The sequence below is a fragment of the Aptenodytes patagonicus genome, chromosome 3 (assembly GCF_965638725.1).
Source record: "Aptenodytes patagonicus chromosome 3, bAptPat1.pri.cur, whole genome shotgun sequence".
Classification (NCBI taxonomy): domain Eukaryota; kingdom Metazoa; phylum Chordata; class Aves; order Sphenisciformes; family Spheniscidae; genus Aptenodytes; species Aptenodytes patagonicus.
This window is the reverse complement of record NC_134951.1, coordinates 132,122,362-132,134,441: the sequence shown is the minus strand read 5'-3', so window position 1 is coordinate 132,134,441 and position 12,080 is coordinate 132,122,362. Positions and strand designations below refer to the sequence as shown.

Sequence of the window (12,080 nt, the reverse complement as noted above, 5' to 3'; positions counted from 1 at the left end):
CAGAGCTGCAGTGAAGTGCTATCCACTGAGGAAAAGGCTCTTTAATCTCCCTTTGAAATACTCATTAAGAATCGTCTGAAACCGCTAGGAATGGAAACAAAAACAGTCGACTGGTCCGAAGACCAGAGCAGCCTCAGATGTGAAGGTGACCCTTGCTTTCAGAAGAATAAAACCACAAATGAATCACAGTCATATTCAAAAAACCCAACCCAACCTGGCTTTACCACTGGTTTCCCCCAGCCCCCCAAACCCTGGGCCTCTCCACAGCCCCTTTGTGCCTCAGCTCCCTCCTTCCCCTCAGCCAGCCACCTGCCAACCCCCCCACTGCCCTGGTGCCAAGCCCCAGCCCCACCATGCCACGGCCCCGTCCCACCCCACACCTCCAGGGGGTCTGCCAGCCCAGCCACCCATGCAGGGCAGGGGGCAGCCACCCTCGATGGGCTCCCATGGCCCTGCATCCCAACGATGGCCCACACGGCTTGGGCACAATGGGCACTGCAGAGCTTCTCATCAGGAAACCAAAGCTGGGCGGCTGGCTGTCCCCTCATGCACAGCCAGCAGCTTCCAGAATCTAACATGGGGAGGAGACAACCCCTCAGACTCAGTCCTCTGCTTGGCTTGATAAAGTAGAGCTATTAATATGCACTGCATTTGAATATAACTGTCTGTGTGAGTTTTGGAGATGTCGTATAGGAAGGATGCTAAAAATTGCTCGTTTTTTGCTTTGAGGACTTTTCCACAGGCTTTGATTATGCTAACAAACTTGAGAGGCTCTCTCTTTTGGAGACAAAACCAAGAACGCACACATTCAGTTGGTCTATCCTGTTCCAAACCAGGTCTGCACTGGTTGATTTGGTTGCAAATCATAAGCACATCTCACTGAAACTGTCAATATAGGAAGCGCTTATCAATTAATATATGGCACAGATAATGGCAGTTCAACGTACCTTTTGCTTCTGCTTAGAACAAACAACTTGCAGAACATTCTTGCACAATGCACAAGTGTCAAAACAAGTATTTCAGCTTTTACACACAATGCAAAGCTACAATATACTACAGTATTTAATGCACACCAATAGGAAAAGTTCCTAAAAAATACTCCTGCAGTTTTTGTGCCATGGGATAGGTAATGGCTATTTCGTAGAAATAGATCCAACTGGCTCCATTGGAGCAGCAGTATAAATATTCAAAATAGAAGTAATAATAGGCCCTGATACGTAACTTCTCTTTTTTTTTTTTCCTTCCCCAAATCTGTCCCTTCTGTCAGCAAGGAAACACTCTGCTTAAGAGCAACTGCATCTTGCTACAAGAGTATAGCTGTGTGTTTGTGGGGTGGATTTTAGTGAAATGTGCCACATTGTTGCTACCATTGTTTGATCTAAGGAAGTATTGTAGGCATTTTAGTGATTATAATTATTATTATTAATCTCATTAACAACAACAAAAAAAGAAACAACAGCAACAAAAAAACAACAACAGGAAGGTACAGTGGGCTTCCTGACGCAAGAGGACTTCCAGTAAGCATAGTTAGGAGAAGGCTGCTCAAACAACAGGCTGCATAGCTCAACAAGTAGCAACACAATTGTTTTCCAGAACGAAAAATGATGACGCAGGCATGTCATTGACTCTCTCTACTGCCTGTCCCTGGACCCTTCCTTCTTCTTGCCAGGGATCCACAAGCACACTTTGTTCACCGAGGCCAGCGGTGCACGGCTTTTTCCACTGGACTTCCTCGACACGCACAGTGCAACGGCTGCCAGTGCCTCCACACATTTAGTGTAACAAACAAAATCACGTGCCGAGCTGAATGGAAACCACAGGATGTAAATATTTTGATTTACAACATTTTGCCAAAAGAAAATTAAACTGAAAAAATCACTTCCAAAAGTGCAAATGAAATAAAAATTGGCCTTCTGTCTGTGAATGGGGCGCGCTCTTTTTCTTTTTAGTTGGAATTTTTTTTTCCTGCTGTAGTTTAGGGTTTGGTGGTTTTTTTTTTTTTCCCTTTCTTTCTTTTACATAGGGTTTGCTGTGCCTTTACTACCAATATTTGCCACTGTTTGTACCATAGACAAAAACATTCACCTAGCTGGTAGTATCTTAATACATTTCATAGTAGAACATATACAAGAAAGAGGAAAAAACATACCAAATAAATCAGAAGTGATCAGTGCTTAAAGTAACTACAAGAGCCAGCACTGGCAAGAATCCACAGTATCAATACATACAAATGAAGCTGTGATGGTATTTCTCATGGGGTAGAATCTGCCTGCATATTAATACAGAATTATACAAAATCTAGCAGGGATATTGGAACAATGAATAGCTAAACTTTCACAATAACTTAAGATCTGTGAGCGAGTCTGCATTGAAGATATTCCACATTTTAAAAAGTGCCATCTCTCTCTGTGTTTTCCTCCCTCCCAAAGGAAGGGTGATGAATCCACATGATCTGTTATCAGATAAGTTCAACTGCTTAAGACGACAAATATCTGGCCAGGTCCAGTGTATTCTTTAAAGAGTGGCAAATTATGACTTCAATAACTATGTCTGTGCAAAATATGCCTCTTTCCTTTTAAAGAAACCAGTGTCTGTAACTCATTTAGAAAAGTTCCGACATGTACTTATGTCCTTCTCAGAACGAATAAGACATAACTATTGAATCCCCCCCCAACAAGAAATCTGATGAAGCAGAGAAAGTTCTGACCTTCCATTTCCACGTGCAGATCATTAAAAACAAGGACACCTCCTTGGTAGCCCTCCTGGGCTAGCGATCAAACTATTGCTTGGAAATACCATAAACACCATACTAATAAAACTCCAACGTAAGTAGTAAAATGGTAGCACTGTTTACCCTTTGAATCCATGTTTACCTTGCATTCCTCATCACACCTGTACAAGATTCCTTATTTATGGTAAAAAGTCATCATCTGTTGCCTTGACAATCTTCTTTTAATACGCAGTAAATCCATTCATATGCAGAGTACCTTGAATTGTATTCCCATATTACATTGCCCTGTGACCTTTGGATCATTACAGGAGACCCAGCGCTCAGAAGGAGAAGCTGCAAGAGAGGACGTTGATCTCTGGCAATTAAAAAAAAAAACAAACAAACAAACGACAAAAAACAACAAAACAAAAAAAACCCCAAAACCAAACAAAAAACCAACCAAAAATATTCCCATGAGTCTCCTTGAAAATCAGCCCCTGTATGATGTACCCTCTTCTGCATTGTAGCAATAGTCTTAAGTCATAAATTAGATTAGTCTTCCATCAAATAACTTAAAAAAAGAAGGAATTGTAGCAGACCAGTTTTGCCTGGCTTGACGCCAGTTAGCAGCCAGTTCATCGAGTCCCAGTCACACTGTTCAAAAACTGAGCTAGGAAATCACATGAATGTTGAAAAAAATAATCTTCACATCGATGCAGGATTTTTCCAGGTTGTGGGGGGTCAGGGAGAGGGCAGACCTAGATGGGGCCATGGGTCCTATGAACAGTGAACAGGATATACGTCACGACTTGGAGGTGCACCGCGTTCAGGAGATGCCAGCCGTGGTTTGTATTGCACAGGTAAGAAGGAAGTTCATCCCAACAGTCTGCCACCTGCATTAGTGATCTCTGCACATTGGCAAGTTCACAAAAGTGAAAACATTGAATTCTGTCATGATGGAGAAACACAGGAAGATGCCATAAAGGGAAAGGCACACACACCCTAGCTTCTTATCCAGTTTCCATTTGTTCATGTGGACGCCAAAAACCTACAATAAACACAGAGTAAGCCACCACAGCAAGAACATTTCAAATAAAGTGGTAAATCCCCTTCTCAATTACAGGAGTACGAAGATGACCGTCCCCTTACTGATCATGGTCACCTGGAAGCAATCACAATGCAAGTACTGCAACAAGCGAGCTGAAGACCACAGCTGAAGTAAATCAGAGTAGCCCCCTCGCAGTCATTGAAGCCACACTGACTTACATCACCTCAAGTCCTGGCCCAAGGGCCTTAAGTTTCTGCAACAGATTTCATTTTGACAAGAACAATCCCCTTTAGTTCAATCAGAAACGTTTTCAAAGGCCAGATTCCTTTTTCTTCACTCAAAATGCTTCATGTGCCCCTCTGCATCTCAATCTAGAGCCACACAGTCTAATGCTGTGCTTGACTTTGTGTAGTTTGCTCCCACACAAACCTCTTAAAAGATTTAAGTCTCGTGTATGCGGGAATTGTGTTGGTGTGCAACGCACAGGAGGATTCCCTATAGCAGCTCGTCTCAAGATTTGGAAGATGTCACATAAATCCTCTTCTCTCTATCATTTCTAGTCTGCTATGCTAGACTTGGACAGGTCAGGGAACGCAAGGCACTGATTTCAATAGAAACATTGTCGTGTCCAGGCACTATTTGTTCTGGTCTGTGTTGTATTTCAGAAGGTTCCTACAGAGGGCCAAAGCAAACTGTACAGCATTTTGTCTACCTGTCCAAGAGAAGAATGGATCTCATCATACATCAAGGGATCTGCTTCAACCCTGGCATGAAAATAACTGATGATTACTAATGGGTCTCCCGGGGTCCTCCCATGAAAAATATACAAATATGAGAGCCATCTTGTGACAGCTTCTGCGAAATGCCAGATTAAGGTCTTGGGAAGTTTACAATAGGAGTGACCATTCCTATCCCTTAACAACAGACTTTGCAACCGCTATTACAGCTGGAGGTGAGAAAGGAACAGGTGAAGAAAATGTCTATGAAAATCACTCTTTTGGAAATGAAGAACAAAAGACTATATACATACTGTGACAAAAACAGATGCCAGCAGGAGACCAACAGAATAGATAAGTCCTCTGCTGTTTAACCGAATCTGTAAAAGAAGGAAATTTATAAAACCACGTCACAATTTCAAGCAACGATATTTCTCTCTGCTGATAATTCTGTAATCCTAAACTGCTGAGTTGCTAAACACTGGCTTGCAAGCTGTAAATGCCAAGTCAGACCATTACATCACAGATTATTTTGCCTACTCCCTGTTGCCAAAGAAGAAGGAGTATTATTAGAGTAGCACCCTTAGGACCTGACAGCATTTCAAACTGTTCCACCCCCACACGAGCTTTGTCATCCCTTATACTGTTATATATCATGAAATTTTCTTTTTGGCAATTAACTCCTATGTGAGCCCTGTAAGAACAAACGGGGGAAAGGAAATTTTGCATTCAGTCACCAGTTAATGCTTCACAGTGGGGGAAAATAAACAAGGACACACACACAAACACATAATTTCTTCCCTACTCTTACTCATCTCAGTGAAGGAAACAAGTCAGTAATCTCACAGCCTGAACCTCAGCTGCTGAAAATCATCGATATAAATTCATTATGGCACACTAGCACAGGCTGAACCTTATTTAGCACCGAGGCAAATAAGGCAAAGAGACAACTTATTGCCTGCAGAGCTGTGTAGAGATATCATCACTAAGGTACCCAAGCACATCAAAGACACTGATGTAGCCATCTCCACGGCAGAGCCACAATTACTTCCACTGTGCAAGTGGACAACTGAAATACAGGTCCTCAAAGCTGTGGAGCTATTTAACTGCCATTTTTAGAGGCTTTGGAGTCTAACCAAAGGCACTCACCTGCATCTTTAAGCCCTAAATACATTTAAAAACATGATTTTATGTGACATAAACCTAAAGCTACATAGGGAGGCTACAGGGAGTAAAGCCACCTCTCCAATCCTGTTCCTCAGCTAGGATCACGCTTCTCCTCAGTTTCCCATTCTTCTATTGGGGAGCTTAATCATTGTCCCTTTGGGCATTTTTATATGATCTTCTCAAACAGTATCACCTGCAGGATATGGGAGTATCACCAGTCAAGGGAGCACTCAGGTGGAGTCTCTCAAGGCATTTCTGCAGGGGCTACTGTGGGAAGGAGACTTCCTCCTAGGGAAGGTCAGCTTCTCCAGGGAAGCAACAGGGCAGCTGGAAGCTGCGGGGTGGGTGCCATGGGTGACTGAATTGTAAATCTTTAGACTGCCTAATATCGATTATTAAGGCCGCTATAAGGTAACACAGCCCATTGTATTCCTCCCTGCACCTTCTGTGCAGTGAAACCCTACATGAAGTTCAGTTTCAACTGACAGTCACCAAAACCGATTACTATTTAAAGTAGTAACCGACTATTTAAGTTTCCTGGCAGAGATCAATCTAGCAAGAAATTACGTACAAGTATTTTTCAAGGATGCTTTAGAAAAGGACATTGCTATTGTTTGTCTAGTAGACTTTGATTTTGTGCAGCACAGGTATATTTTCAGTCACACCTCTCTGCTTCTGAGGTCAAACAGCAAAACTAAATGCAGTGATCTTCCTTAAATGGGCTGGTATCCAATTCTTAATTGCTCAGCTTGTTCTATATTTGTATACAAGGAAAAGCCAAAGCATTAGTCCATTCCTGCAAATGATCTGCAGACAAGAAAATAGTTCTCAGAATGAAAGTTCATCCACCTCAAATAACACATTTTTTTCTAACAGCTGGATTTATTTCTTGTTTTTTAAACTGTATTTAGACCAATGAACAATTCCAACTAAACTTCTATGCTACGATATTATTTTCTCAACTGTCAACACATAAAATAATGGTACATAGTGTATCTCTGGCCACTTTTCAGTGCTTGCATCATTCCAGTTAGTCTATAAAGAAGCCCATTTTCAAGAGAAGTGGGTATTGCTAATTTGACAATAAGCAGCACTACAATTGCATGAATGCAAGATGGCTGAGGCACTTGTATCATTTTGCATCACAGCCAGGAAAAACTTCTTACCCAAATATTGCTCCCAAATCCAGAGTAATGACTTAGCTTCATTCCCCACAGACAACTGATGGAGAGTCTGACTTCCAGAGTCAAGGAAAGAATTATTGGTTCTGACATTTTGCAAACCTGAGCCTGCTATGAACTCCATACACCCAGGATCCTCTATGCAAATCCATACTGGAGACAAGGTCAAGCATGCTGCAAAAAGACAGTCCTGGAAGGATTTCTCTCTTCTCCTGTACATGCTCAAGATTCAGCATGATGATGCATTGCTGCACTTCTAATAAACCGTTACAAGCACGAATAGGTCTTGCACAGCTACTTCCAGCTATACTGGAATTGTTATAGCATTTGTACTCATAAGCATCCCACCAATTTGCAGAGCTCTGTTGCTGCCCGAGATTTGCGGTTATCTTCATGTATGTTAAAATACTGGCTTACACAAATGGCACATTTTCCTTCTTTACTGATTTTTGCCATCATAAAAAAGGCTACAGCCATGATCATTTGTTCTTAAAGTTATTACAGGATTTCTGTAAGACATAAGCTGTAAGTGTATGTATGTACAGCGGGACCATTATATTCCTGTGGCCATTACATGTAAAAGACAATATTCTCACTGGACTGACTGTCCAAAGAAATGAAGGATTTGGATTGCTTCAGAGTGTGAAGGCCAATTTTGGGACTGTCTGCATAACTGAAGGTGAAAAATGTAACGATCCCACCGTTAATGTAAACTGCAGGTTGTAAGTGGTGGACAGGAGAAAGTGTATTTTTGCGCTTGAAGAAGTCTCTAAGGCCACTGCAGCTTCTATTAACAGTCCCGAGCAAACCTCAAAGTTTTACTGGAACAAGAGCTGCTCTTGGGATGAGAGACAATGTCGGGTTCCGACCCAGAAGACCTTTCTTTGATACCCTACAGCGTATTTCCCGTTACGCTAAGGAGCCAGGACAAGCTACTTTGGGGGCTCTGTGCACACATTACTGCTCCCTGTAGAGACTGACTGGTCCACTGTGCTTCATTCACTCCCATGCATCCACACCTCTTCTCCTGCTTCCACTAATCTGAATGGTCCATACACAACAGCTAACCTGGCTTTCCATTTTAGTTATTCTAAAATGCAAAAAACCCCCTAAACTAACTTTGTGTAATTAAAATACAAATTTAAAGCCACCTTCCCTGCTACCCCCAATAAGCACTAGCTGGCTAGGAAAGACAGATACTATTTTACAATAAATTCCTGTCTGGATTTTGGTCAGGAATTCTGCTTGACCAGTGCCAATATCTGTAAAAACTGTCAGTATGAAATACATCCATTGGAAAAGAATCTACAGGAAAAGGAAGCAAATGAAGCAGCTGGAATTATTTTAGCATGGAAAATGTCTGAATTCAACCTAAAGTGCAGACACTGCTTCTCAGTTACATCATTAGCCTCCATAAAACCAGCAGACATTTGGAAAGACGACCATTCCCAAAGGCCTCTGTGTCTAATTTGCTGAGGACGGTGCTTCCAAAGAGAGGTGTTTGGGGCTGCTTTCTTTGGACTATCTGCAAGGCTCCTCTTTGGAGGTCATTCAGGGGAATAAAAGTTGCTATTAAGGATTATTCAAAAGTAGAAAGCATATGCTAATTATTTATGACAGCTTTATGAATAACATAACAGTAACACACATCATGCTGATCCCACACGGGCAAAGCAAACGTGGCGATCCCTTCAGCAGTGTGAGCGCCAGTTTTCCCTTGCAGTGGTATTGCATTAAAACACTTGAGTTTCACTCCAGGTTAACAGTTCTCAACTTGGGCTTAACTAGCAACGCTTCTGGCCTGGGATCTAGCCCAGCTCCCACAGCTGAGCAAAGCAATTAGCTATTAATTAACCTAAATAACTTTTCTTTACAAAGCTTGACTATTCCCATAGAAAGAAAGGATTTCCTGGGAGGGGTGAAAGGGTGTTTTCTAATGCAGTGTTCACTTTCCAGTGCTTTTTGCTCTGCAAAAAATTGAACCATTTACTAGGGTCATCACCTAATACCTCACTCTGCCACGGGACAGCAGGATTAAAACCCTTCCATGTACATAGCAAAGGGTGATTTCCTTGGGCGAGCAAATGCTAGCTGTGGAATGCACTTTGTCAGGAAGCTCATTTGGCTGAACTGGATACATATCACAGCTGGACTTTCTGGAAGAAAAAGTGAAACTCTTTGGGTAAAAAGCCTTGCTGGTGAGCTCAAAAGCACTATAAAAGATGTGCAGAATTCCAGATGTTTTCACTGTGGCTCAGGAGGTGAGGCATGCATGGCATCTCCCTGCCATGCCGTGGAGCAGGCAGAAAAGGGACAGAAGACGACAAAGACGACAGGTGAGAAGGGCTATAAAACAATGAGAAGCGAATGAAAAACAACAGAAAGACAGTTGGAACAAACCGACGTCGATGTAAGCCTGTCCCCAAAGCAGATTTGCCCTGGTACGGCTGAGAGATGGATTCCATAGATGGATGCTGGGTGTAGTTCCAGATGCACTGGACTGGCAGTATACATGCTGTGGAGTTAACTCTATGCGCACACAAATAGTCCAATCAATTTGGCTTGCTGCTTATGCACAGAGCAGCTCTGCATGGTGCGTGCAGGGAGTCCAGCTGCGTATGATGCATTGCTTTTCTGGCACATGCAGTAAGTCTGACCTCGACAGACTTTCACACATGTGGAGAATGGCATATGTTCAGGCACCGTGCCCAGAGTCTCTGGGTTATTTAAGACAGCCCTGGAGCAAGCTGATTTACACCAGTAAGAAACCTCTCTCATTGTAGATATAATTCCCGTTTAAGCCTGTTGCCCAGATACCTCTTACTGTAAAGGTTTCTTGGATTAATACAGTGCTTTGAGATTCTTGCAGACTTTATAGCTCACTTTGAGAAGAGAATGAAAGCTGTCTGGGTTTGTTCAGGTCCAAAATGCAATGGTAGTCTGGTCTTTGAGGGGTGTTTTTTGCTAAATATTCTCACTCCAACAAAGAAAGGTCTCCTCAGAGCTAGATGAAACTCACTGCCAAGCATTTGGGGGGGCTGCAGCCTGAGGATTTGGAGAGGTGTTCTCCAGTAAACTTTGCACTGGTGGTATAAGGAGTTTCCAGTGTCAGATCAGCCAGCAGCAACTTCCCTGACACAGAGGTCACATTAGAGCACTCCCCATTTACCATAGCTGAGGAATGTAGGCTTGAGCAAATAGCCCACATTGTTTGGCGTATGAGCACGTATTCCCTTCTATCAAATCTACTACTGGGCACTGAGGTATTTAATTCTTGCATTAAGAGTAACCAGAGGACCACTGCCAAAACTCTTGGCTAGCCTGTGCCTAGCTCTAGAAATGTTTCTCTGAAAATATAATGGAACCCCCCAAATATTAATGAAAACAAGAATATTTAATTCTAGCAAACACTGCTATTACTTATCTATCACCAACAAAGAGAACATACGGTTTCAAAGGAGACAGGTTCAGATTTGCTCTAAGTCTGCTGCAACTCTGCACAGTATTGCACTAATTGGTGCAGAGCCAGGGTTGCTCATGAGAACAAAAAGGTAGATGTAACAGCTTCCTACTGTTTTATCCTACCTGCTAATGCTAAAGGTTTTCCTACAATCCCCTCCCGTTTGGCCCAGTCTACATTACAGCCATTCTGTCCACAGCAATGGCTAGAAGCACAAAAGCCACACAAGTAGGCGTGTTGCTTTTTTTAACCTTCTCTCCAGCTCTGGTAGCCTTTCAACATTTTCTAATCTAATGCCCACCTATCTATTTCAAAAAGTAATCATACAGAACCATGAATTGTTTTATACAGTACTGCTCAGTGGTTCTGAGATAGTTAAATCCGAACAAGGCTGAATAGCCACTGTTCACTTATTTCTCGTTTCTCTCATTTTAGTTCTCCACTTGCCTAAAGGATCCTTTCTTTTTCTGTATTTGATTTTGGACTACCTGCCACCGTTTCACAAATTTCCCGTAAGTTTACAGCTCTGGAAATACAGTTTTAACTGACGAACTATTCCCACTTCTCCGATTATCACTGTAGCCTGCCCTATTTCTTATTGTGACTTCTAACTGTGGGCACAGGAGCTCAGAAGATTCTGAAATTTGGTACAAAAGCTTAAGAAAAATGTGTCCTTGATCTGTCAAATTAGGGTAGAAATCAGTCAAGCAGCCTTCTCATGAGACAAGTAGCGTTTCCTGCAAGAGGCAATGGAATAGGTTTTCTCAGGGTATGTGACAATGTCTAAGTTCAGGGAAAACAAGGCTAGCAAAACATTCAAAATTCACAGTAAGGGAGGAGATAATTTCAGTTTTTAGCAAAGAGCAGAAAAAGGGCCTCAGCTGGAGTCTTCTTAATTATAGAAGGAAAAGCTCAGTTCTCTGTTCATTTAAGAATAGGAAATGCTTCTTCCCCAGGAGAGAGCTGTCTGCAGATGAAGCACTCCCTCATGCTGCAAGGAGGAAAAATCAACATTCCCAAACTCTCCTTTGAGGTTTGGCTTGTATCTAGCAGCTGAAGCAAGCCAGAAGAACACTCTGTTTTAACTGATCACACGAAAGGTTTGCAAGTTCAAAATCTACTCTGTCTGAATTTGAACGGAGGCTATCTCCCTGCTTCTTGTGTAGCAAATACAAAGATGCTGCCACCAGCTCCAGCTATTCCCAGTGCAGCTCCTGCAGGCAATAAGTAACCGAGGCTGAAGCTAAACAGCAGAGGAAAAACAATGGAAATAAAAGTGATTCCATTCTTCAGTTCTTTTCTGGCAGCTGCTGAAGGGAAAACCAAGGAGCTATTGCCAAAACCCAAACTGGTTTTGCTCCAGGGTCCAAATATGAGAGAAATTACCTCATTCGGGAATATTAGAAGGACTCTGCTATGTTTCCAGTCCTTTGGCTGAAAAAGCTGCAGGTCCTCTGTCTGTTTGGGGACCCTTTTCCCGCAGTGTACCTGCCTGGCAGTGGAAATTCAGTGTAAATCCTGCATTCCCCAGGTCTTGCCATTAGACAGCGGTATCAACAAACTGGAAGTTCAGACATGTGCTGCATTCCTGCATGTTTCAATGGAATTTCCTTCTTGGATCTTTTTTGAGACTCCTAAGAAAGCATCCTTGGTTTGCTCTCTATCACAGGATTCACTTTGCAGAGGGTACACACCCTGAAGTATGCAACATGGAGTGCTGCACATAGACACTCAAGGTATTAAGCAAGAAATGCAGGGGTTATGGTTGGAGAGAATTCCTGTATTGTTAGGAGCTTTG

The 12,080-nt window shown here is 42.4% G+C and overlaps 1 protein-coding gene across 1 annotated transcript in view; it reads right to left on the bottom strand.

The window, feature by feature from the left end:
- Nucleotides 1-508: 508 nt before the first annotated feature.
- Nucleotides 509-12,080, bottom strand: part of SLC24A3 (solute carrier family 24 member 3) — a 180,163-nt gene continuing 168,591 nt past the window's right edge. Inside the window, exons 16-17 of the mRNA XM_076335280.1 lie at nt 4,789-4,854; nt 509-3,758 (exon numbers count right to left, since the gene is read on the bottom strand). Of these exons, the coding sequence (XP_076191395.1) occupies nt 3,609-3,758; nt 4,789-4,854 (216 nt within the window). The 3' untranslated portion in view covers nt 509-3,608. The remainder of the gene's footprint in view (nt 3,759-4,788; nt 4,855-12,080) is intronic.